The sequence below is a fragment of the Dermacentor andersoni genome, chromosome 2 (genome assembly GCF_023375885.2).
Source record: "Dermacentor andersoni chromosome 2, qqDerAnde1_hic_scaffold, whole genome shotgun sequence".
Classification (NCBI taxonomy): domain Eukaryota; kingdom Metazoa; phylum Arthropoda; class Arachnida; order Ixodida; family Ixodidae; genus Dermacentor; species Dermacentor andersoni.
This window is the reverse complement of record NC_092815.1, coordinates 66,994,678-67,019,562: the sequence shown is the minus strand read 5'-3', so window position 1 is coordinate 67,019,562 and position 24,885 is coordinate 66,994,678. Positions and strand designations below refer to the sequence as shown.

General features: G+C 48.7%; 1 protein-coding gene and 1 non-coding gene across 2 annotated transcripts; one reads left to right on the top strand and one right to left on the bottom strand.

Moving 5' to 3' along the window:
* Positions 1–2,850: 2,850 nt before the first annotated feature.
* Positions 2,851–2,927, bottom strand: TRNAT-CGU (transfer RNA threonine (anticodon CGU)). Its single transcript has one exon. It is a non-coding gene; the product is annotated as a tRNA-Thr (tRNA).
* Positions 2,928–4,207: 1,280 nt separating this feature from the next.
* Positions 4,208–11,966, top strand: LOC126542580 (uncharacterized). The gene is made up of 3 exons (XM_072286133.1): positions 4,208–4,237; positions 10,451–11,118; positions 11,897–11,966. Exons 1-3 carry the CDS (start codon positions 4,208–4,210, stop codon positions 11,964–11,966), a joined length of 768 nt encoding a protein of 255 aa, XP_072142234.1.
* The last annotated feature ends 12,919 nt before the right edge of the window (positions 11,967–24,885 follow it).

Sequence of the window (24,885 nt, the reverse complement as noted above, 5' to 3'; positions counted from 1 at the left end):
CTGCGTTGAAGTTATTAAAGAATATTTATTTCCCAGCCAGCGTTGTGCTTTGGTGTCAACTGAGCACGATTACATACTCGGCAAATTACATTCGTCTAACAATTACTTTACCTTTTCTGCGCATCTGCGATGTAGTTCCGATTCCCAACAGATCTGTTACCACTGATATTCAATTCGATGACATATTTTTTTTCTAATAATACAAAACTATTTCCACATCGTATTCTGAACGTTCTATTACAAGGTCACGTGGGCAGAAGCGTGCCGGATGTGAAAAGAAAGTAGTTTATTCAGTTCCCTTGTCGTGTGGTTCATCTTATGTAGGCCAAACGGGCAGATTGTATGACAGATTGAAGGACAGATTGTATGAGCATGAATATAAGATGGAAAACCAGCTCTCCGGTCACATGTGTGCTCATTGTAAGACTCACAAGTGCATTCCAGATTTTAATAGAACCTGTGTTTTGAATAGAGCTGATTGTCAACTGACAAGGGAGATATTGGATGCTCTTGAGATCAAGAAGCGTGGTGATGCTTGTATCAGTGAACCCTCACTTTCTCTATCGACAAAGGAATTGGCATATCTTTGGAGCAGCGCTTAGAAGCTGTTCTGCATCGTGTTTTTGTTGTGCGATGCAGATTACGGCACTGTTTTTCTTGTTGTTTTGATTCTTGGTAGCAGCTATTTATTCCTGTGCCAAGAAATAAAACGCTCAGTTGTTAGTGCACTTACGTGGTTGTACCGTGTCGCCTTTCTTCGTCCGTTGTGTTATTTGGCGCCTTCGTTGTAATCACGTGCAGAGCCTTCAACCAAACATTGTAATTGCGACACAGGCTTCGCAATGTGAAGAAAAGTCAGGTGTAGATGTATTTTCCCCAATTGTTAATTGGACGTCTTCTCTTCGGCTGCTAGATTTTGCGCCAATCTCTCTGGCCGAATTCATGGCAGGGATGCTGGCTCTACGCAAATTAAGTAAATTAATTACACCAGCCGTGGTACTAACTGATTCAATATCATTGTGTTCATCCCTTACTGCTTCTCGTGACTTTCGTTAATGAGAACATTTTATTCATAGGTATCTAGATATTTGGGAAGTGTGTGTCAAATTTGGGTTCCTGGCCATAAAGGACTATTTAAAACGAGATTGCAGATTCTCTAGCTAAGGCATCGATAAGCAGCCCGATTATCCCGTATTGCCCTTTGAGAGCTCATGTCACTGCTGCTAGATTTCGTAGGAGTTTCATTATGCAGGCAGTGTCAGGCTCCTCAATAACTAACACTGTGGATTACCGACGTGTTGTATACCCCTAGCACGGAGATTTTTGCCAAACAGCCAAAATTGAAGTGTCCATCACGTGGCTGCGCTGCTGTATACACCTAAGTTGAACTTCTTTCTACACATGTCTTGTATGGTTAGGCTCATTCTGTGGCATTCTGTAGCCTTGCCGGAAGGAGAACGCCCTCCCCCTTCCCCACGCACACACATACACTTTTGCCATATTAATGAAATCACTGAAGGGAAGAGTGTCGAGCAGCATTAGTACTTGCGCAACTTTATCGAAGTAAGCTCAAGAAGATTCAAGCATTCCAAGATCTGTTTATGGTAGCTATGTAATAATTTTGAAAGAGGATGGTGCAGGTGTGGGTGCAATGATTGTCTGCACAAAGACATTACGCTGCACGATGTTTATGCAAATATCGATATGTGCCGAAATATTTTGTGAAGACAGGCTATAATCAGGAGACCGCCCTAAGGACTATAGGAATTACACAAATAATAAATATCAGTAAGGAAATGTTTCGTTATTTTCAAGCTTCCAGAGCTTTCTTTTCGCAGCGGCCTTTCTCTCACGCTGTTTTTTGAGATCCAGATTGATGTCACTTGTGTGCAGCATAAGCCATGCATAGCAGAACTTCTGCAGCAGGTCTATGCGACACTTATTAGAGCGAAAGATTTCTTTTAGTAGACTGCTGTTTAGCTTATATTTTAGTATAGTGGTCACGCCGCACTAGTGCGCGGCCACACTAACGTGCTCCAGAAAACATTTCTCCCTGTCCTTCCCTTGCTCTTGCGATAATGGTACGCCGCCTGGCCTGATAGAACAGTTGATAGAACTCTGGGCACACATGAAGCATGAACTTCTCTAGTGCTTCCACCATGGTGATCTTTCGGCAGCTCTTAAACTTCGCTCACTTGCGATACCTTTGTGTATCATTCCTCAATCGTTTCACGACGCCTGTGACCTCTGGTGTGCGTATTTTCCGCTTTTGGCCTCGCTGCGGCGGTGTGGAACCTGTAAAGACAGCTACATCATTAGAACATCTTGTTGGGTTGGCAAATTTTCGCCAAAGTTCCACGATTTGTAAAGGAATACTGTACAAAGGACAAACTCAGCGTCCTATCTATTCTTGAGTGTTCATGTCCCATTGTAAAGCAAATTCCACTGGCCACAAATGCGTGCCATATAACATCGCTTCATATATGTGGAAACATGACATGAAAAACCCGTTCATTACCAATTTTTTCGTGTACGTGACAAAAAACGCTCTTAATATGCTGTTTAGGTACCTCTTAAAACTTTAAACTTAGTTAGATGCAGGTAGCTGTGCCCATCATTGAAGCCAACGTTGGCTTTGCATAGACATATAGACAGAACTTCATACTATGACCCCTTTTATCAAAACGATGAGAAAGGGGGTTAACCGAGGGGCCCGATTTTTATTAATCATATCATGAGAAGGCAACGAATAACGACACCAAGGACAACATAGGGGAAATGACTTGTATTTACTAATTGAACTAAAGAAATCATAAATGAATCGCAATGAAAGTGGATGGAAAAATAACTTGCCACAGGTGGGGAACGATCGATCCCACGTCTTCGCATTACGCGTGCGGTGCTCTAACCAACTGAGCTACTGCGGCGTGGTTTCCCCATCCACTTTCTTGGGTATTTATGTGTTACCACTAGAAATAACCATGGGAGTGTTAGCCAGCGTCACCACTCACATGCCTTGGCGGCGGATGTGGAACATCCTTTCAGCCGCAGGCGTCAAGAGTACGCGATCTTTCTGGAGGAAGGCGACTGGTCAATAAACCTGCGCATGCTACCTGAAGACATCAATGTTGCCGGATTCGAGACCCTCGTTATGTAAGAACCAGAAGAAAGGGGGTTAACCTAGGGGCCCGATTTTTATTAATCATATCATGAGAAGGCAACAAAGACACCAAGAACAACATAGGGGAAATTACTAGTACTTACTAATTGAATTAAAGAAAAGATAAATGAATGGCAATGAAAGTGGATGAAAATACAACTTGCCACAGGTGGGGAACGATTCCACGTCTTCGCATTACGCGTATTACGCGTACACTCCAGCGTCACCAGTTTGAGCAGCAAGCATTCAAATACCTTCGTCAAATATAAATTGCAAGTTTCCTACTCGTGGAAGAAAATAAAGAGCAACCACTAGCGTATACCAAAGATAAGTTTCCGTCTGCGCGTCAGCTAGCATCAATCGGCTTATCAGCAACTGTCAACAAGTAGCTTCAGTTTCCTACAACCCCGCATGCAGAAATATGCGCCGCGCCAAAAAGAAAAAAAGAAAGAAAAAACTTATTCGCTAGAAAACTACGAAGGAAGATCTTTCGTTTCGGCTTATGACTTTTTGATGAGGATAGCGCTTGTTTCTTCATAACAACTGCAGAAAAAGCGGGCTTACCTTTCGTCCGCTGAGAAGCGGAAAAATTTCGCCCTTGTGAATTCTTCCCCGAGTTGCCGCAAGACACAGCCGCGCAGCACGCCTTGTGCCCTTTTCTCAGTTTTCCCGACATTGGGGGAATGTTTGCGGGCACAGAAAGAAAATCTTTTACTGCAGAGCGTACGAAAAACGTGCCATGCATGCATAAAAAGCGCCAGGAGCAGACGAACAAAATGCCAGCCGAAGCGTTGAGAGTGAAAGCGGCATACGTTGGCGCAACATATGAAGTGACTAAATAAAGATTGAATTTGAATAAAGATTGAATAAAGAATGAAATTTTCTTTGACTACCAGTGTCATCGCGGCACTGGCAGTCACCGAATCTAGCCTCACTGTCCATCCACTTGGTAAGGGAAGAAAGTGGGGAGGAAGCGCACCGTCTTCCGTCGCGCGCAAGGCATCGGGGGTAAGGAAGGAACGTGGGGTGCGGCCTTCTACTCCGACGATGGCTGCTTATGGCACGATACGCGACAAAGTGCGCCGAATGTTGATAGCTTCGTGTGCGCTCTGTTCTCGCCGCTTAGTCCGCATTGAACCGAGAGGCAGCACGAAGAAAAAATCCAAAGCGATCAAGCTGCTTGAGAACTTCAACCTGGACACTCTTGGGAAGGCGACAAATAAGGCTGAGGTGGGCGTTTTGGAAATATTCTTCTCCGCAAAATCTAACAAGCCTGAATGCCCCTTTAGGGCTATTGTCTCTGAGAAGAAGACTTGGCAGATGCAAGCAGGGCATTACCTCAAGCGCCATTTATGCCAATTGCCCTTAGATGACCTGTTCCTCGTGCGGAGCTGGAGTGAAGTTGTGCTGACTTCAGAACAAGGAACTTGGAACAATGTGTACGCGTTTTCACTGGACGCGGAAGACTTGTATTATGTGATTCCTCATGAGGGAGTGCTCCGCGCCATTAGGAACGAGGTCGAAGGCTTTGGTGAAGTTAGGTTCATTTGTACAACCGAAGGGAATAGTGACCAGTTTCTACAACTTTTGAACTTTTACCTTCAATCCACCGTCGTTAGTTTCAAAAACCAACAGTATATACAACGCAGGGGTATTTGCATTGCATCGTTGCTAGCTCTCGTTGTATCGGATATCTTTCTTAGTGCCGTTGACAAATGTGTAAATAGCATTCTGGTTCAGTCGTGTGCTCCTACCATACTGAGGTCCGTCGATGACTTCCTGGTGGTTGTTAACATGGTACCAGAATCGAGGCTAGATGACACTATCGAATCAGTAATTAACACTTTTAGAAATGCATCGGAAGCTCTATACTTCACGTGTGAAAGGACAAGTGATAATTGCATTTGTTTCCTGGACCTGAATCTCACTTTAATGAACATGCATGTTTGTTTGGTATACCAGCCAACGCTGAACAAGCAGCTGATATCATATGACGGTGCCCACTCCAAGTTGGTAAACAGAGGAGTTGCAATGACTTGTCTAAAGGAAGCTCTAAATAAATCTTGCATCCACAAAGCAGAAAGCAGCTTTAAGAACCAGGTTACAAGGCTGCGCCTAGCTGGTTTCCCTTCTTGTTTAGTTTCTAGCTTCCCTCGAAGATAAGCTTCTTCAAAAGATCAAACAGGACGGGGAGGGAATTAACAAAGAAAAGTCAGATGAAAGGAAGTACAAGTGATTGCATATTGGCACAGGATGTCCCACAACCTCAAGAAGGCGCAATGGCACAATGTTAATCTTGTCTTTAGCGCATCATGTAAATTGGCCAAGATATGCCCTATGCTGACAAAAGCAAAACCAGGATCATACTGTAAGAAACATGCAGCGCAGTGCACAGAATGCAATAGAAATATCGTATATGAGATACCCTAAGAGATGCGAGATAAGACATGTGAGATACCCTTATTGGGCAAACGGGACAGTGTTACAATGAAAGGGCGCGAAAGCACAATTGGGCCGTAAATGACAATGCGGGAAGTCATGTGGCTGAACATTGTAAACATCAGAAATGCCGTCCGTATCTTCATGACACCAAGTTTCTGGCACGTTCTGGAGATAGACTAGAAAGGGACATATTAGAAGCGTTTTACACTGCTATGGCCGAGGGGACGTGCATTAGCTGCTCTTCAGTGCCACTTGCCGAAAAATAGATTGCATTTCATATGTGATAGAGAGGTTTTGACGTCACGGTGGTACTATTCATTTTTTCCATCTATATAAGGCCTGTTTCTTCAAATAAAATTTAGTTGGAAGTTAGCGCCTGGTCCGTCGTACATGTTCTTTTAGTCCACGTCTTTGTAGCGCTGTTTTTTCTTCAAGTATATATGTTACACGAACTCGCCCACATCAAGCTCCTGCTGCTATGACAAGGGTGTATGACGAACATAAATGATAGGCCATGATATAAATGCCATGATATGCGTGTCATGTAAGTCACGAAATAGCCGGCTACGCCTTGGTGCTCTCGTGGTCGTTTCCTTAACTTGATAGGCTCCTTGCTCACTGCCTCGCACAACATCGATTCCCACAGGGCGTGGGATCCGCCGGCTTTTTTTGTTTCTGTTGGCGTTTGAGTTGCCTTGATCAACCCCGACTGAATCATAAATCTTGAAACCTAAAGAGTGATCCCTCGAAGATGCTCCAAAACGTTTCTGTCATGGAGTCGCGCTAGCCCGACTGAGTTTCGAACTGCATGATGATGATGGTGACAATCCTTAAACGTAGCATGTAACCACAAGCGGGCAATAGGCCTAGAATCGGGTGGTTACATATTACGTTTCATACTTAGCAGGTAGCGGTACTATTGCTAGTATTATCTATTGTTCACATTCACAAACAAAATATAGCGCATCACACGGGAAAGACACACGTATTTGTCGCGTAATTTAATCTGTCACACGTTCCTGAGGAATGCCACAATAACGCCCTCCTAGCGCTCGCGACCGAAGCATGCTATACGTCGCATACCGGAGGCACAAACGTGCAAACATAATACATGATTTGACGTTCCTTTACGTCCACAAGTTGCAGTTGTATTGTATGAATTAGTTCTGTAGAAAGCGTCGCAGATGAACGCGCGTAGTGATACATATATGGCCGGAATATTTGCATAGCCTCTGCAGCGTCGCCTCCTAAGCATGAAATCAAGTATCGGAAATGCACACTTAATAATAACTACAGGAATGGAACGAAGAGCTTAAGAAATCTGGAACTGGGAACAAGAAAATATTGCTTAATTGCAATAATATGCCAAAAACAATGAACAGTTGCATTTAAAAGAAACAGAAAGAAGATTCATAGACTGACTCAGATGAAACAAGAATTAGGAAGAAATGTGATAATAAAAACAAAGAACGTGAAGCAAGTGACACCACTAAGTTTACGAAGCGAAGTTTCAAGAAGCCATGCATTAAACATACAAACCAGTGACAAAACGGAGAAAAAAAGTCGTCAATGCATTCAATATCCCTACAGAAATTTTTCAGAAATGAGATTTCCAGACGACATCTGTGCAAATAATATAGATTTAATGAGGTTACACAGCAGCGTACTCTTGCAAACTAAAACTCGGTCTTTATGGCAGCACTAATTCTTCCAGGAAAGTCTCCCGAGGACGTTACTGATGACTCCATGGATTCCCTATGCATTGAAAATTTTCTGTATTTAATGGCCGTGGTAAACAACCACGAATCCTTCTTTCTTTCTTTCTTTCTTTCTTTCTTCCTTTCTTTCTTTCTTTCTCAGACTACAAGCATCTCGGCCGAAGCGCCCCGCAGTGCTTGGCGGGGCGTCTATCCCGACGAGTCTCAGTCACGTATCCCTGTTCTGTCATGTTCTTGTTTTCTGTCCCGCATTTACAAAGAGCGGGAAGTAAGAAAAGGACCCAGCCAATGGGAGTAGCAGACATACTATTAGCGAAGCGGTTGGCCAACGACGAAGAAAAGCTCGGTGGTGGCTTCGCTCCGCTACCTACCGTTGCTTTCGTTAAACGGCCGTCAGCATGGTGCACCGTCTGCCTGCAGATGGCAGCACTAACTTATTCTCTTGCGGAAACTTAATTCGCAGTGCCAGGTGGTGGCCGCTCTTGTCGAACTTCCCTAAGCGCACCGCGTTCAAATGAGGCAGGCACTCGTGCGGCAGATTGCGCTTCCCCATCGCTTTCAGTCCGCTTTCCCTCCACTCGGGAAAGTTTCTATGCCGTATGTGCCTTTGAGCTGCAAAGAAATGAAAACAAATGCCCGATATTTAAGCCTACGTTTGTTCCCTCAGCCATTTCCTTACTGACGCTTGAAGCGCTCGCCCATGCAAAACACAATTTCTGCTTCAAAATGCGAAAGTTAGATCTAGTTTACGGCGCCAGCCTGTCCTCGGTTACATAAAACGCAATGTCGCAGCACGACATCCCTCTCAAATTAAATAAAATTCACGAATATGTACAACCTTGAGGGAAATAATGATAAAGCAACTTCTACTGGGCCAGAAATAAATCGGTGGTGCACGCAGAAATTAATATTCGATCTAGCAGCTACTGTTTCGAAATGGCGTAAGTGCATGAGGTTATTGTTCCGAGGGGAAGTTTCCGTAAAATAAAACAATGCCGTACATTCATCTTTTCTCTTTCTCTCTCATCACGACGCCTCATCATGGTTTGCATTCCTCATCACGTTTGGACACCTCATCATGTTTGGGATCCTCAACACGTTTTAACGTTGTATGTCCCGTGTCGCAGTGGCACATACCCATTCTGGTGAATTAGCCAAGAATGGGCTCATCTTATAGGCCAAGTGGTACGTGGCCAGTGGCACATATCGATTGGCTTAACCATTGAGAAAAATCAAAGAATCCGTTTAATAATACACACTTCCGTTAGGAGGTTGGTACGCTTTAAAGACACTTATAAGCCGACATTATTTGCTTATGTTAGGAATTTTGTTTTTTGACACAGAGCTGGAAATGCGCTAACTGGCACTACTTTTCCAGTCAGCATAGAGGGGTTATCGAAAGAAATCAAATTATTTTTATTTCCTAGAAAGAATTGTGGGGATTTGGGGAATTCGACGCGCCATTGCGCGGGCGCATTTCACCCATATCTGCAATCCTTTTTGCCACGTCGTCCTTGCTCCGAACCAGTTTTGGCGGTGGCGCTCCACTTGCGCTGGTTCGCGGTGAGGGCGGAGCTAGTGACGTCACGGAGCGGTCCCTGGTGGCTACTGCCGTGACGGTAGCGACTCTCTTGCTCCTTGGGACAGCGCCCGGTACGTACATGCTTCCTCTCGTCCGCCGACGCCTTTGTGACTAGGACTGAGCTCACGCACGGTGCCTTTGCCCGTGCGGGGAGCGCGTACCTGGTGTTGTTCCTATCCCGACGCTAAGCCGAAGAACGGGTGCCTAGTGCTCGCGCGAGGTCGTACCACGCCGAGCCGCACTCATCGGAGGCCCAAGCCGAAGGAGATTGCCCGAGCTCTCCCGAGTTGACCCATCGGTTATCGCGAGAGCGAGTAGCATAGCCGCCGGGACTTTTCCTAGCGGCGCGTCCCAGCTTGAGCCTGTGCTCTCGCAGCGACGTGCTACAGGCGCCCCTAACTGTATTTTCGCCCTTGGTGCGGGACCCCTTTGGTTCCCCGCCGTCCCGGGACTGGGCGTTTGTGCAGTGTTGGGTGCCGTTGGAGACAATAAACGGTTTCCGTCAATTTAGGGCAATACTGTGTTCTTGCGTGCGTCGCTCGGTAGCCCCTCGTGGCCTGAGCTCGCGCGCAGCGGCGCTAGAGGCTGACGGCTGACGCGGCCCTGTGGCTCGCTAAGCTCGAACCCGCGGTGGTCGGTACTCCTGTGAGACCCTAAGACCCCACACTGGCGCCCAACGCGGATTCAAAGGCTCATTAAGCTTTTGTCTGTGCTTAGCCGAGTCAGTACGCCTTTGCATATTGTACTCGCCGCGTTATGTCTGCTAGGCCTAGTGACCTTTGTCATTTGTTAGGTGACTTTTGCCCTTTGTTACCGCGAGCAGACGCCGCGTTGCTCGATAACGGGGCCAGTGCTCCCCTTGAGCAGCGAACTTATGCACCCTCACCTGTCGCAGCCCCCTGTGGGGACGACAACACGAGGCGCTACGTACCAGCTCCCATTGGAGCAGTAGCGTTGTTTGGGAACGGGGCCAGAGCCCTCCCCGAACAGTGCACACCAGCACATTCGTCTGCCACGATTCCCTTCGGAATGCAAGGCAGTGCGATGTCGCAGCGCTCTCGATCGGCTCCCTGTGGAGTTTACGGAGCGCAGCACGGAAACGGGGCCTTAGCCCTCTCCGACGTTTGCCCGCTGGCTGCTCCTCAAATGAGCAGCCAAAACCAGTGGCCTGCCACGGCCCCCTGTGGGGATTACAATGCTGCAGCCACGAATTTCGCTCACTCGTCTCCCTTTGGAGTGCATTCGGTTGTGCCCAGTGGCGCAACCTTCGAGCGCGCACCTGTTTTGTCGACGCTGGCTGCAAGCGGCTTTAGCAATTCACGTATAGCTGCCTCAAGTGGCGGCTGTGAACGACAGCAGGCGCACCCCGCTAGGAGCCCGTATTGCTCTGGGGCTGGCGGCGCCGCGGCCGGTATCCCTGTGGAAACCGCGCCGCTAATCGAGCTGGACGACTGTTCACCCTTGCTCGGCCACGCCGCTAACGCGCCAACGGTTCCCTTTGGAGCAGGCGCACAGACGCTGTTGCAAAACGCCGCCGAAATTATTCAGTCACTCTCGGGGGCAGTTAAGGCGCTTTCGGCTGTACCGAAATGCGCGCACCCCGCTGTACGGTTGGCAGTCCCGACTTACAGCGGATACGGTGACCTGCTCAGTGCCAGGGATTATTGTGACTCCCTGGTACGCTACCAGGTGGCAAATTGTTTGGAGGATCAGGAGGTGCTAGAACGCGTCGTTCCCGTAGCACTTACTGACACGGCGGCTAGGTGGTACCGGCTTTCCGGATACCGTGCAACAACCCTCGAGGAGTTCCGCGTGGCATTCCTGCGCGAATTCCTACCCGCTGACTACCAGAGTAGGATGCGGCGAGAGCTTGAGCTACGTACACAAGCTCCTGACGAGTCGCTTCAGGAGTACGTACGCGCGATGCAAGACCTGTTCTTAGTCGCCGAGCCCAAAGCTTCGAACGAGGAACGCGTCGAACGGGTGATCAGGCAGGCACACCCGACCTTTTCGGCGTACCTGCGCGGCGGCCGCTTCCGAGATTTAGAATTGGCCGCCGAGGCAAAGCGCATTCAAGGCGACATTCTCGCCGCGCGAGCCTATCGCCCACCGCCGCCCGCCAGCGAGGCCCTTGAGCCACGCTGCGCGTGGGGAGGGCCTGTGCCTCTCCCCCAACGGCAACAACCCGGCCAAGCGGCCTTTGCGGCTACAAGCGGGTGTGCATGGGAGCTGAGCGCGCGCGCTCTAGATCCCTACACGTACGGGAGGCGGGCAGCCTGTGCTGCACCACCGCCCGAAATGCATGCGCAGGGACGCACTTCGACCCAACGCATCGCAGATGCGGACGCTCGTGACAACAGGCCCTTTGGTCATGCAGCGAGTCGACCCCGGCAGGGAGCTGAGGCCGCTCCGCCTCGGGAAAGGTACCGCGGTGGAGTGCGCTGTTTTCGCTGCCAACAACGAGGGCATATAGCAAGGGACTGCACCGCGCCCAGGCCTCCTGCGAGGTCGGGAAACGGGAGCGCGGGTCGCTCGTGAAGGCACGAGTGACCGAAACCTTGCTTGTCCCCTCGGCGTACCGAGCAGGTTGTGTTGCTGGGGCGCACGCGCCCTTTATTCCGGTGACCATTGTCGGCCGCGAATTTCCTGCGCTGCTGGACACGGGCGCAAGCGCTTCGTTGTTCGGCGAAAAGGTGTTATCCCACTTGCAGAAGCACTCAGTGCGCTTGCGGGATTGCCGAACGACATTCAATCTTGCGAAAGGCGTGGCCCATTCGGCGGGCTCCGCAAGGCTGACTGTCAGGTGGGGAGAGCGAATGAGACGCACGCGTTTCGTTCATCTCCCCGGGCTCAGTGTTCCTGTGATTCTCGGAAGGGACTTTCTCCTTAAAACCGGAATCGTTGTGGACATTGCGAATGGCGGCTATCGCGACGGACCGTTTACGTTGCTAAAGCCGTTCATCAGCCCGCCGGCGTCCGATCTTGCCTGTGCAGATGGGGCGTCGGAAACGTGCCGCGCGCCGAGTTCGGGGGCAAGCCCTCGAGCTGTGCGCTCGCCTGCTAAGACTCCCCTTTGGGAACGAGAGGCACGGCACGAACCGCGTCGCGCGCAGAATTCGGGGGCAGGCCCCTGCGATATGCGCTTGTCGACTCAAAGTCCCCATAGGGATCGAGCGACACGGCACGAAGGGGCACCACATCCTCTGGCCGCCTGTGCGGTTCATTTGGATGATACACAGAAGGCTCGTTTGTCGGCACTGTTATGCCAGCACGAAGAGCTCTTCACCGATCAACCTGGCTGTACCGATTTGGCGAGCCACGCGATCGAAACTGGAGACGCGCTTCCTTTGAAGTGTAACCCCCGGCCCGTCAGCCTGGCCAAGAGGCAGGTGATCGATGGCTTGCTGGACGAGATGCTATCGGCCGACATTATCCGCCGCTCGTACAGCGCCTGGGCGTCTCCAATTGTGTTGGTGCCTAAGAAAGATGGCAGTCATCGCCTGTGCGTAGACTACCGCCGTCTGAACGGAGTGACTCGTAAGGATGCCTATCCGCTCCCCACGATTAACTCCATCGTAGGAACCCTGGGCAGTGCGAGGTACTTTACTACGCTGGATGCCTCCAAAGGTTACCTACAGGTCCGGATGGATCAACGTGACCGGTGCAAGACCGCGTTCACGTCCCACAGAGGGTTATTTGAGTTTACTCGTATGCCCTTTGGTCTATGCAATGGTCCTGCGACCTTTCAGAGACTCATGGACCGCGTCCTCGGGGAAGCAAAGTGGTCATACTGCATGTGCTACCTCGACGACATCGTGATTTATTCACGAACCTTCGAAGAACACTTGGCCCATGTTGCCGATGTGCTCGAGAGGGTGAGGGCCGCCGGGATGACTTTAAATCCTGCGAAAGCCCAACTAGCGCAAACCCGAGTTCAGTTACTGGGGTTTACGCTGGGCGGAGGCTCCATTGAGCCGGACCGGGAGAAACTTCGGGCAATCCTCGATTTCCCCGCGCCCAAGGACGTACGTGGCCTTCGCCGCTTTTTGGGAATGGCCAACTTTTACCGGTCATTCATTCCGTCCTGTGCCCGAGTGCAGGCACCCTTGAGCAAGCTCTTGGGTAAGTCGGCCGCGTGGCAGTGGGGACCTGAGCAGCAGCAGGCCTTTCGCCAACTGTCTAGCGCCATTGCGGAGACAGCGCAGCTCAGACTCCCCGACCTGACCAGACCGTTCGTTGTCCAGACCGACGCGAGCGATCTGGGTTTAGGAGCAGTCCTCCTACAGGAATACGATGGTGTGTTGCAGCCGTTGGCCTTTGCCAGCCGCTCCTTGATTCCGGCAGAGAGGAATTATTCCGTGACCGAGAAGGAGTGCCTCGCTATCGTGTTTGCACTACGTAAGTTCGATGTTTACCTTGATGGGACGAAATTCGTAGTGCAGACGGACCACAGTGCGCTCAGTTGGCTGATGCGGCTCCGTGAGCCTGCGGGCCGGCTGGCGCGCTGGGCTCTCCTGATACAGCATTATGACTTTTCAGTGCAGTATCGAAAGGGGAGCACCAACGTGGTAGCTGACGCGCTATCCCGTGCCCCATTGTCCACCAAGAGCATTCCTCCAGGTGTTACAGCCACTGCCGGTGCCTTTGCGCCAGCAAGCGTCGGGGGCGAAACGAGCGCAGAGAGAGGTGAGTCCGCAAGCGGGCAAACCACTCATTCCGCTCTCCAGGCAAGCAGCGCGCCGCAAAACGAGCGAGCGGGGGAGTTTCTTGAAAGCGAACCTACAACGCCGTTGGCTGCAGTCCTGAGTGGGGACGAGACCAGACTCCCCTTTGGGAGAATTGGAATCGCATTCAGCAGGCAAGAGCTACTGAAGGCCCAGCAAATTGATCCGTTTTGTCGCGGAGTGAGCGACGGTCTCAGGGAGACGGAGCGCCGAGACGCTGCTGGTAGTGCGGCGGGCGCAGGGGGACCGGAACCAGCGTGTGTCGCTGGGTCCCCCGCGGATTCATATTTGCTGGATCACGATGGGCTCCTGCTGAAATACATAGCCACCGATGACGAGGCTGTGGACCCGTTTAAGGTGGTTATCCCCAAGAGTCTGAGAAGCGCACTGTTGCGATCATCTCATGACGAACCCTTGGCCGGTCATTTGAGTGGCTCCAAAGTTTTTGCGAAATTAAGCCAAACTGTGACCTGGCCTGGCATAAAGCGTGACATTTTTCGCTATTGCCGTTCCTGCCATGTCTGTCAAACGGTGAAATCAAGGGGTGGCAAGCCGCCCGGGTTGATGAAACCAATTGACAGTGAGCGTCCGTGGCAAGTGGCCACCTGCGATCTTATGGGGCCTTTCCCCATGAGTAAGCAGGGGTTCACACACCTGATGGTAGTCGTCGATCATTTTTCGAAGTGGGTGGAGTTGTTTCCGCTTCGAAAAGTGACCGCGCGAGCGGTGCTGGAGAGGCTACAGGAAGTTTTTTGTCGGTTCGGCTTTCCGAAAAGACTAATTACGGACAACGCGTCCTATTTCACTGCTCGGGTGTTTGGTGCTACGTGCCGTTCCCTGGGAATTAATCACTGCACCACGTCGCCCTACCATCCCCAGTCCAATTTGACGGAGAGGGTCAATAGAACCCTCAAACCAATGTTGGCGGCCTTTGCCGTGAGTCAAAAGGATTGGGCAGACCACTTGAGTGAGCTCGCGTTCGCAATCCGAACCGCCGAGAATCGCTCGACTGGTTTCTCTCCCGCTTTCCTCAATTTTGGAAGGGAGCTGGCAAATCCGGTGACCAGTGTCATTCAATGTCAGCTCGGGGATGAGGAGGCGCCGGCAGACTGTTCTGCGTACGCTTCAGCACTTCGGGACAGGCTTTGTCGGGCTCTCTGTAGAGCAAGGCAGAGTTTGACTTCGGCCAGGGCCCAGCAGAAGGCTCAGTACGACCGGAAGCATCGCCATCTTTCATTTAAGGTAGGTGATCTAGTCCTGAAGCGCAACCAAGCTCTTAGCGACGCGAGCAAGGGGTTCTCAGCCTCGCTCGCTCCTAAGTGGCTTGGTCCGTACCGAGTAGAGAAAGTTTGGTCTCCACTCGCGTACTTGCTGAAGGATTCCCCTTCGGGAAAACTCAGCCGTGCCCATATCGCCGACCTGAAAGCCTTTGCGTCGCGGTCCGACGAGCTCGCGCCGGTGCCCAGTGGCACCACGCGCAAGCAACAGGGCACACCCGGCGCGAAGGACCGCATTCGGACCACGCACCGGTACAACCTGAGGAGACGGTCACCTGTGTGATATCGCGCCTGACGGCGGACTCTTTCCGCCACCGAAGGCCCTCAGTAATATTGCTTAGCCTCAGTGGGTTAGCTTCTTTGCGGCCAGTGCACGAAAAGAAGCTGGCCCCAGCCCAGCTTTCTGCTAATGTTGTGAGCAGTGTGTTGTAGCATTGTGCATTTTATTTTTATTTTTATTTTTGGGTACGCGTGCTGAGTGTAATTATTGTGTTAATGTTTTAAGTGTACAGTTGTATAGTTCATTTTTTTTGTAACTTGTAACTTGTTTTCTTCTGTGTTTTTTTTCTCTCATCTCGTTTTCGTTTTTTTTACCTTTTTCTTTTGCCAAGAAGGGGGTCATGTCGTGTTGTGTGTAATTGGCGTGTCGTGCAGCGCGGGGGTGACAATGGTCACGTTGCCTCGTTGGTGCGGGGGAGAGGGAAGCTTCGACCCTGGATCGGCGCGGCGTGTTGTGAACAACGGGCGGCATGGCGGACGTGAGGAGTGATGCGCGGTACCACGAGGAGAGCGTGCGTGTGCGTGTGTGTGTGCGTGTGTGCGTGCGTGGAGGCCGTTGTTCGTTGCCGCACCAACTCCATCGGATCGCCGCGGATACCGATGGTGGACGGGACCCTATGACATCACGCCAGGAGCTCGGCTCTCTGCAGTCGCCGACGCCGTGCGAACGCCCTGCAACCGCCGCTGTGGCTGCTCATCCATCCTGCATACGGCGGCGTGCCAGCTGACCTGGCAGTGTCCTGCCCCGTCCACCTGGAGTTCGGGACCACCACCACCACAAAAGCGGCACTCATCGGGCTCGCCGGCAACTTCGATGGAACAACGGTGAGCCCGTTCCTGCGTTAACGTGGCCTGCAATCAAGCCTACGCTCGCTGCTCCCGCGACTTCGGCCACCGCCCTAGCCACAGAACTATACGCGCCGCGTTCTCTTCGCACCCCTGGACATTGCCCCGCGCTAGCAGCAGACTCTTTTGTTAATATTTCTTCCCCCCCCCCCCTCGCGGCGTCATTTTCTTGCATTTTAGAGTGTATTATCCTTTATTTATTATTTTTCCATTATCATTGTATGTATGTTTTTTTTTTGTACGCATAGTGCTTGCTGGGCTGAGGTAGCAATTAGCTAGTGCATGAAAGGCTCAGTTGTCTTTGGTGCATTAGCCCCTACCAGCTTCTTCGCCAGACTGGTAGGGGGGCAATTAAGGAGAGGAGGATGTGGGGATTTGGGGAATTCGACGCGCCATTGCGCGGGCGCATTTCACCCATATCTGCAATCCTTTTTGCCACGTCGTCCTTGCTCCGAACCAGTTTTGGCGGTGGCGCTCCACTTGCGCTGGTTCGCGGTGAGGGCGGAGCTAGTGACGTCACGGAGCGGTCCCTGGTGGCTACTGCCGTGACGGTAGCGACTCTCTTGCTCCTTGGGACAGCGCCCGGTACGTACATGCTTCCTCTCGTCCGCCGACGCCTTTGTGACTAGGACTGAGCTCACGCACGGTGCCTTTGCCCGTGCGGGGAGCGCGTACCTGGTGTTGTTCCTATCCCGACGCTAAGCCGAAGAACGGGTGCCTAGTGCTCGCGCGAGGTCGTACCACGCCGAGCCGCACTCATCGGAGGCCCAAGCCGAAGGAGATTGCCCGAGCTCTCCCGAGTTGACCCATCGGTTATCGCGAGAGCGAGTAGCATAGCCGCCGGGACTTTTCCTAGCGGCGCGTCCCAGCTTGAGCCTGTGCTCTCGCAGCGACGTGCTACAGGCGCCCCTAACTGTATTTTCGCCCTTGGTGCGGGACCCCTTTGGTTCCCCGCCGTCCCGGGACTGGGCGTTTGTGCAGTGTTGGGTGCCGTTGGAGACAATAAACGGTTTCCGTCAATTTAGGGCAATACTGTGTTCTTGCGTGCGTCGCTCGGTAGCCCCTCGTGGCCTGAGCTCGCGCGCAGCGGCGCTAGAGGCTGACGGCTGACGCGGCCCTGTGGCTCGCTAAGCTCGAACCCGCGGTGGTCGGTACTCCTGTGAGACCCTAAGACCCCACAGAATAGATTCTAGAAAGGTTCATTGGCTAAAAGCTGCTATGGACAGCTTGACAGGGCCAATGAACCCTTTACAAGGCAGTTGGGACTACAACTAAATATAACCAAGAAGTATAATAAACAATATCGTAAATTTGAAGCACCATTAATGAAACGTTTTTTACCATTTCGTAATGCCAATACAGCAAATAAATGAAATAATATATTAATTATGTCAACACATCAATTGCAATTACATTTCTTAAGAAAAAACACACAGACACCAGAAAATACGTGGTAAAAGGTGGGAAAACACGGGGAAGGCGGGAGATGGAAATTCAAGGCGATTAGCAAATCGAGAACAAGGTAAAAGCGGGAGCCAACAAAAGACAAGTTCACTTGTCGAAACGTTGGCTCTCGCTTTTACCTTGTTCTCGTTTTGCTCATCGCCATAGTAAAAGGTAAAATGATATGCAAATCCGTTTGCTGGTACTTCACTTCGAAGAGCAGGCTGGGCGCGTGACGTAAACTTGACGCGCTCTCTCAGCTCCTCTATAGGTGAAGGCAGGCAAGGAATGTCGCCCGCGGTCGCATGTCGATGTCAAGGGGGGTTGGGCCAATGTTGGCAGTGAAGCTCGCCTCTAGGTAGCGTGGCACTGCAACATTTAAACTTTTCCTATTCTCTAGAGATGAATCAATTAAAAAAAATTATTGCGTAAGAAGACTCCGAGTAGACCGAACTTTACAACTTCCAGTAAATAACTAAAATTTTAGAAGGAGCCTGCTGAGGGGATCCTTTAAGAAACTTGGAGCTTTGCAGAGAAGTTACTAAAAGTTTCGCTGTTAACCGGACTTCTGTTCAGTAACTTTATGTGTTCTTGAAAGGCTTCTTTCGAAATAAAGTTTCTTTGGCGATTATTTCTTGTTCTTTTGTCACGTATTGTTATCCCGTATCACGTCACATTCCATTGGCCCAATAAAAATAATCGTTATACTTGTGTCGCATGAGAAGAAAGCGCTTTGGTAAAAGTGCTGGACGGTAACGAAGATACATGTATCTTAGATACTATTGTAGATACTCTTTAGGTATCCTGTACCTGTATTATGATACGTCTAGCAAGACGTGTATCACTATGTGTAATTCCGACACATCAAAGAATGCATCGTGTATCTTAAGATACAAGGTACTGGTATCGCAAGATCACCATGCGAAACTATAAACGTTGGCTGAACTCCACTTCTCAAGCTTCTACTGCTGCCACTAAGTCACCTGAATACAACTAAAGGCAGCGACATTATTTTGTCTTGCCTCTAGGGCCCTGCAGCGAGGGCAGGCGATGAGGACTGCGCGTCTCTGTTAGTGGAGCAGGGTCACATAGAGTCACGTAGTGGCGCTCGAGCCGTCTCGGCAAAAACAAGCGCGCGAACGCCTGCGCGTAGCCTATCTTATGTTTTCTTTGTTTTTGTTCTCTAGCGATGGCAACTGTATGGGCACTCGAGGTGCATTTCTGCCGTCGCCATCGCCGTCGCTGTGAGGTTCTGTAAAAGTCCCAGGGCAATAAAATCATCGCCTTGCGCCGAGTGAAAGCGTTCGAAGGTGACGTGGGATCGCTGCTCAATCTCCGCGCATGCAAACGAGGAAAGCGGAGAGGAAGCGCGCCGTCTTCCGTAGCGCATAGTGCGCCGGGTAGAGGGTACGGAGGGGGGCGCGTTCTACTCCGGCAACGGTGTATCCTGAAAGCCATTTACGACGAGGACAGAGTTCGCCTGAGCGCTTTGTTTCCGTGGTTTATTTCGCGTTGATGCCTCTGAGAGGCAGTACGAAGATCAATTCGCTCGCTGCTGCTGCCGCACTTCCTCACTTCAGCGTTTTGACAGCGAGTTTACGCGGTCATTGAGTGAGATGCGTTCATGCTTGCTTGCGCGCGCCTGGCACCATGCTTCTTAATTTAGGTAGTGTTTCTGCGTTTAAAAGTTCATACGACCGATAAAATTACCATCCTTACTTCGTAAAGCTGTCTACACATTTGCCATCGCAATCGATGCTTCAGCTTTCGGGAGAAACTACGACTTCTTTTTTAGTTGCATCGATGTCATGAAACTTGTTAGTAGCCACCGTACTGTGCTGCGGACGCCAATGCGTGCGGCGTCTTTCGCGCAAACTATGATGCCAATATCGTTATCGAAGTTTCTCTTGCATTGAGCTTTGTTATGAAGACTAAAGAATGGAAGAATGGGGCTGCCTTGTGTCTAGTGGCTCTCGCACATAAGTGATCTGAACGATCTCGTGGACGGAAGTTTCACTGTTGTGAACCAATGCGTAGATGGCGCTGCTTCCGGGAGACTTGTGACAGGCGGCTATATTGTGCACGTGATTGTTGCTCGCAAACATCAAAAGCAATTTCTTTAACTATCTTACGGGAAACGTTTTTGGACTGCACGAGTTTTCTCGTCAAAGAAAAATCGTGAAATGGTTGCACGTTAATGAATATGTCGCTAACGAGCGCTTTACACCAGCAAATAGGAATATAAAAGGTCATTGCAGCTTTATGTGCTTTCTGTATACACGATGCGTCACAAAAAATGGCCGCTACCAGCCTTGTTGCTTCTGTACACCTTTCGGTAATCCGGTATTGCGTAAATGGTAATACGCTTATGGACATGGTAAAACTCCACAACGGTACTTGCGCTATCGTGCAGAGGCTTCTTATTAACTTTCTTGTAGTTAGATGGTAACCCGCTAAGTGGCCGGTAAGCAGAGCCGCGACTACCATCAATTACTAAAGAGACAGGCAAAAACCATTCACAGCGCGGCGTATAAAGAGCTTTCATGTTAAGCAGCTAAGCCAACCTCAATAAATTGTTTAGTAATGAAAATATTATACTTTGAACAAGAAAGACAAAAATTTTGAGATACTAGCAGACATTTCATTCAAGTCAAACAAAGTTGGTTGCAGTTAAGAAATTTCCAAGCAGACATTTTTGTGCGTACGTGCTTCCTGCTACACTATATATATATATATATATATATATATATATATATATATATATATATATATATAGATATAGATATAGATATATATATATATATATAGATATCTCCCAACCCTGTATTGGTAGGGAAAGTGTTAGAACAGAGCGTGGTACAAGCTGTCAACCTGCAGGAGTCAGCGCCCGATGCTCAATATTTAACGATGGTATTTTTGAAAATACACATTCGGTCACACATTCCTGCGATTATACTCGAAATGCCGACAGTCGTACGACGACGCGAGTTTGATTGATTGATTGATTGATTGATTGATTGATTGATTGATTGATTGATACAAAACATGTGAAGGAAGTGAATGAAAAAGCCATTCAAGGATGGCTTGAGAAACCCTTTCGCCCGCATACTCTGAAAGACGGCAGCAGAGGCACAAACATATTGTTTACATTGTCGTACACTTTAACAACGCTATCAAATTAATTACAACAATGTCATACAATTTGACGAATTCGTGCAATTAAACACATCCCTAGTTACTGCCCTACGCGAAGCGTCATGCATTAGCACACTTCCCTTCACATCGGCATCTTACATCAGCACAAGCCTTCTTTACTATGTACACATTGTAAAAGGGACATTTAAGAATATATTTAAATGCAAATCAAAGATCGCTGTATGGGTCAGTCTTAGACTGTAGACAATGCGTACAAGTCGGATAACCTTTATCGCGAATCTCAATTTTTTCTTATCATAGTCATTCAGCAAGCACGACAGATGAATGAGGAACGGTGGTTAGAGTCTAAAAATGTGACAACAAAACAAGAAAATACGCCCTGTATGCATTAGAGAAATGTGTTAATGCTCGTTTAAGTGTCTTTAACGTTGCGCGCAGCGCTGATTACCACGCGAATGCCGCACACGCTGCCACTGATCAGACCAGCCAGTGCCATTACTCAGCAGTAATACTCCGGAAAGGTCTTTGAGCGCCTGGGCCTTTCTCAGCCAACTTAGAACCAAGAATAACAGCACAAAAGTGCGCTACTATGCTCGGGTTCTTTTGAACTCGGCTCAAAATGTTTATTTGTCAATTGTTTTCATGGTAACAATCGAACACGCACAACACTAGAGTTTAAATCTTTTCGTCCCATGTTCTTTCCCAGCCACTAGGGAACTGATAAAAATAGTAAATGTAGCTCCATAAGGAAATTGAATGCTATTTCGCCTGATATTGTTAGTATTGAAAACAACGACGAATTTTACCCCGTACATTTGTGTCCCTGATTTTATTGGTTTTGTATTCCTTTTTGTTATGCACCCCCCTGCTGAAATGCCCGCTAGGGTCGAAGTAGGTGCGTAATGACTAGGTAAAAGAAAATTATTAAAAAATCGAGACGTTAAACTAGCGCGAAACACACGGGACGGAAAGAAGACATGGACAGCACGAGCGCTAGTTCACGTCTTCTTTCCGTCCCGTGTGTTTCGCGCTAGTTTAGCCATTTCAGTGACATATACCCGCTAGTCCGAACGTCTACCCTTCAGGGAACGGAATTTTATCATGGCTGTAACAGATTACACATAAACAAGTTGCGTGCCTGTGTCGCTTGCCTTCTCTTTAGTAATGGATTAATAGGAGCAGCAGTGCAGTCATCTTTTTATGTATGAACACACGCACACACGCATAAAAAATTATTCGCTTCGTGCTCATGCCATAAGCAAAGCGCACGTGTTCATATGCTTACACAGATTGAAACACAAAGTGAAATAAGTTGGTGCACAAAACGTATTTATCTTTCTTTTTTTATGGGTGCATTAGTATCAGTCAGAAAAAGAAAAAAGAAATGATATTAATGCAGCGTGGTGAACGCCCAAAACGACCGGTGCACGTAAAAACAGAAACTTCCTGGAGCTGACATGGTTGGCGTTCAGAGTAACGACGGAAGCACACTACGCAATCGGGAAAATAGGTTCAGAGCGATGACAGCGAAGTGTACAAAAAACATTAAAATAAAAAGGGTGCGCGAATAAAACTCAAGAAAAGCAACTCAATAAGTATCACCATTTTCTCGTGCCCATTCTGCTTCCTTTATAATTTCGCGAAAGCTATGGAAACGAAGAAGGAATAAACGGCAAAACAAATAGGACAAAAGCGATAAAAGCGACACCCACCTCCCTGAATTTTCGAACACCCCACAACCTTATGCCGAACTGTATTCAAACGACCGCTACTAACCATTGTCGTTCATCCGATGAAAGTTTTATTTCCTTTGCAGCCGACGAATACTTGTTCGCTCGAAAGTCGAAGACACACAGCCGGCTTATTCTTTCGTAACCGAGGCGCGACTACGCGAAAGGTCCGGATCTCACGCCCCTCGATCGAGTCATCTCGCTCTCCTGTTTTTTTTTTTTTTTTTTTTAGTTCTTATTTTTTTGCAATGTTTTCTTTCCGATTTCCATTTCTTGTCCCAAATTCAAGGCACGTTGTCCCAACAGATTCCCTTCCGGTAATCTCCCGAGGCAGCAGCAATGGACACCTTCAGGCCACCTTATATGCGCCGCTGCAAGTGGGTGGTGAAATGGTTTGCGCCACAAAACTATGGGCTCTAATTTTCAGAGCTTTCTCCCTATTTTTTTTATAGCTCTCCTTCTCTCTCCCTCTCTCTTTCTCTTTCTTCCGTCTTTACCTGTTTCCATTCCCTGTACCGTCCTCCCGCTTTCCAGGGCTGAGAAAACGAAAGAAAATTAAAGTACTTTAGTGTTCTTTTACGCGCGAACAATTCTGCGCGACGTGCAAATACGTCTTTGCTCGTTCGGGACTCTTATTTCCACGATGTAAGTGCTCACGCGTGCTTCTTGTTTTTTTTTTTTTTTTTTTTTGTTCCAACATGCTTCTTGGTCAGACGTCTCCGTCCGATTTCCCGCGCTGCCCCATCTTTTTAATCCTCCAAACGCTTCTCTCGGTTTTATAACGCGCTATACGGAAACAGAGCAGAAAAAAAGAAAGAAAGAAAGAATCTTAAAGCCTGTCGCCTTCACTTGTTTCGCTTTCAGCCATGTGGCGGACGGGCCCGTCTCCTGAGATTTAACATCGACCCTTTTCCTCCACCGAGTAGTCGCTGACAGCATGGCGCACAGATTCCTTTATAGTTTGTATATAAGCGAACTTTTTCTTCACATTTTTTTTCCTCAGAATCGCGTCTTATTCTGACGTGCTCAGAAACCTACTAGAGCGCTCTTAAAAACAAATTTTTCTGCCATGGAAATCTTACTTCGCAAGAAAAAAAAAGAAGAAGTGAAGGTTACCGCGACGAGCCAAGTGAAGCAATAAAACAGAGAGAGGAGAGAGAGCGAGCTAGGACGTGACATCTGTATAACGCGAATTGATCGTTTTGTCTTCAGCGGAGTGGCATTGTTGACAATCGCACGGTAAAAGCGATCTCTTGTACCGAATGATGCACCTGGGTCGCAATGTCGCTGAAGAAGCTCAGCTGCCGAGTGCCGTGATGGCTGCAGGCAGGGTGAACGCTTCTTTACAAGTGTATTCGTGTCGCAGCAAACGAGAATCCTAGTTCGGGCCATTTGACCCATGGCTTTCAATAACTGCATATCAAACAGCGCAATGAAAAATATATGCGTGCAGTTTCAAGTAAGTTCGAGAAACTCAATCGAACGCTGCTTCTTTGAAAGAACGCCCGTGTCATTCTTAAAGCCGATTTTATAGAACGGTGGAAACAAACCTAATGTAGGCATGCCAGCCTTGGTAAACATAACCTACTACAATTTTCTTTGTTTCTTTTCTTTTGGGGGGGGGGGGGGGGCGAAGTGCAAGAGCGCCCGTGTCCAGTGAATTAGGGGCACGTTAAAAGAACCCCAGCTGATCGAAATTTCCGGAGACTACGGCGTGCTTCACAAATATATCTTTGTGTTGGCACGTCAAACCCTAGAATTTAATTTAAATTTTAACTACATTTGTTTAACCTTATGCTCCACTGAAAAAAAAAAAATGCGTATACCTGCTTTGTGTCGTGCGATCATCCGCCAGAATAAATAGTTCGTGCAGGTCAGGTATTGTATCTACAGTAAATCCTACAAGACCTCCGGTAATCAATTCTAGGCATTGAAAGATATCTTCATTTCCTTTAGTCGACTCCTTCCTCTTAGTTAGAACTAAAATATCAGGTACGCGCGTTACTTTTCTTCTAACATGCACGGTTGTTTTCTTTTCCTCTTGCTTAACGTTACGTAACGTTAACGTAACGTTAATTTCCCGTTCCATTACTAAAAGAAAAAAAAGAAGGAGAAAAAAACTCGGCTTCATTTCAAGTCGTTTTCATCTTCCAAGTTTCGGCTCCAGAGCTTTGTGCTGGTAGAACACATCGATTTAACATTTTTCAGGGAAATCGGTTAAGCGGTAGTACTTCAACGACAGTACTTCAAGCTATGACCTAAGCGATTATGAAGCCATTGAGTGGGAGGAAAAGTTAAGCCCTGCATACCGGCTTCGTACACTCGAAATATCGGAAAGATCCGTCACGTGCCACTTCAGTACACTGAAGGGCCACTGCTCGAGTTTTCGAAAGATTTTGGAGTAATATCAATTCGCCGACAAGCAAGATACTACCGTCTGGAGGAAGATACAGTTAAATCGCGCTCTTTGCACAGTGTAATTCTTCACTTCAGAGATGACAAGCCAATACCTCAGAGAATCCACTTGG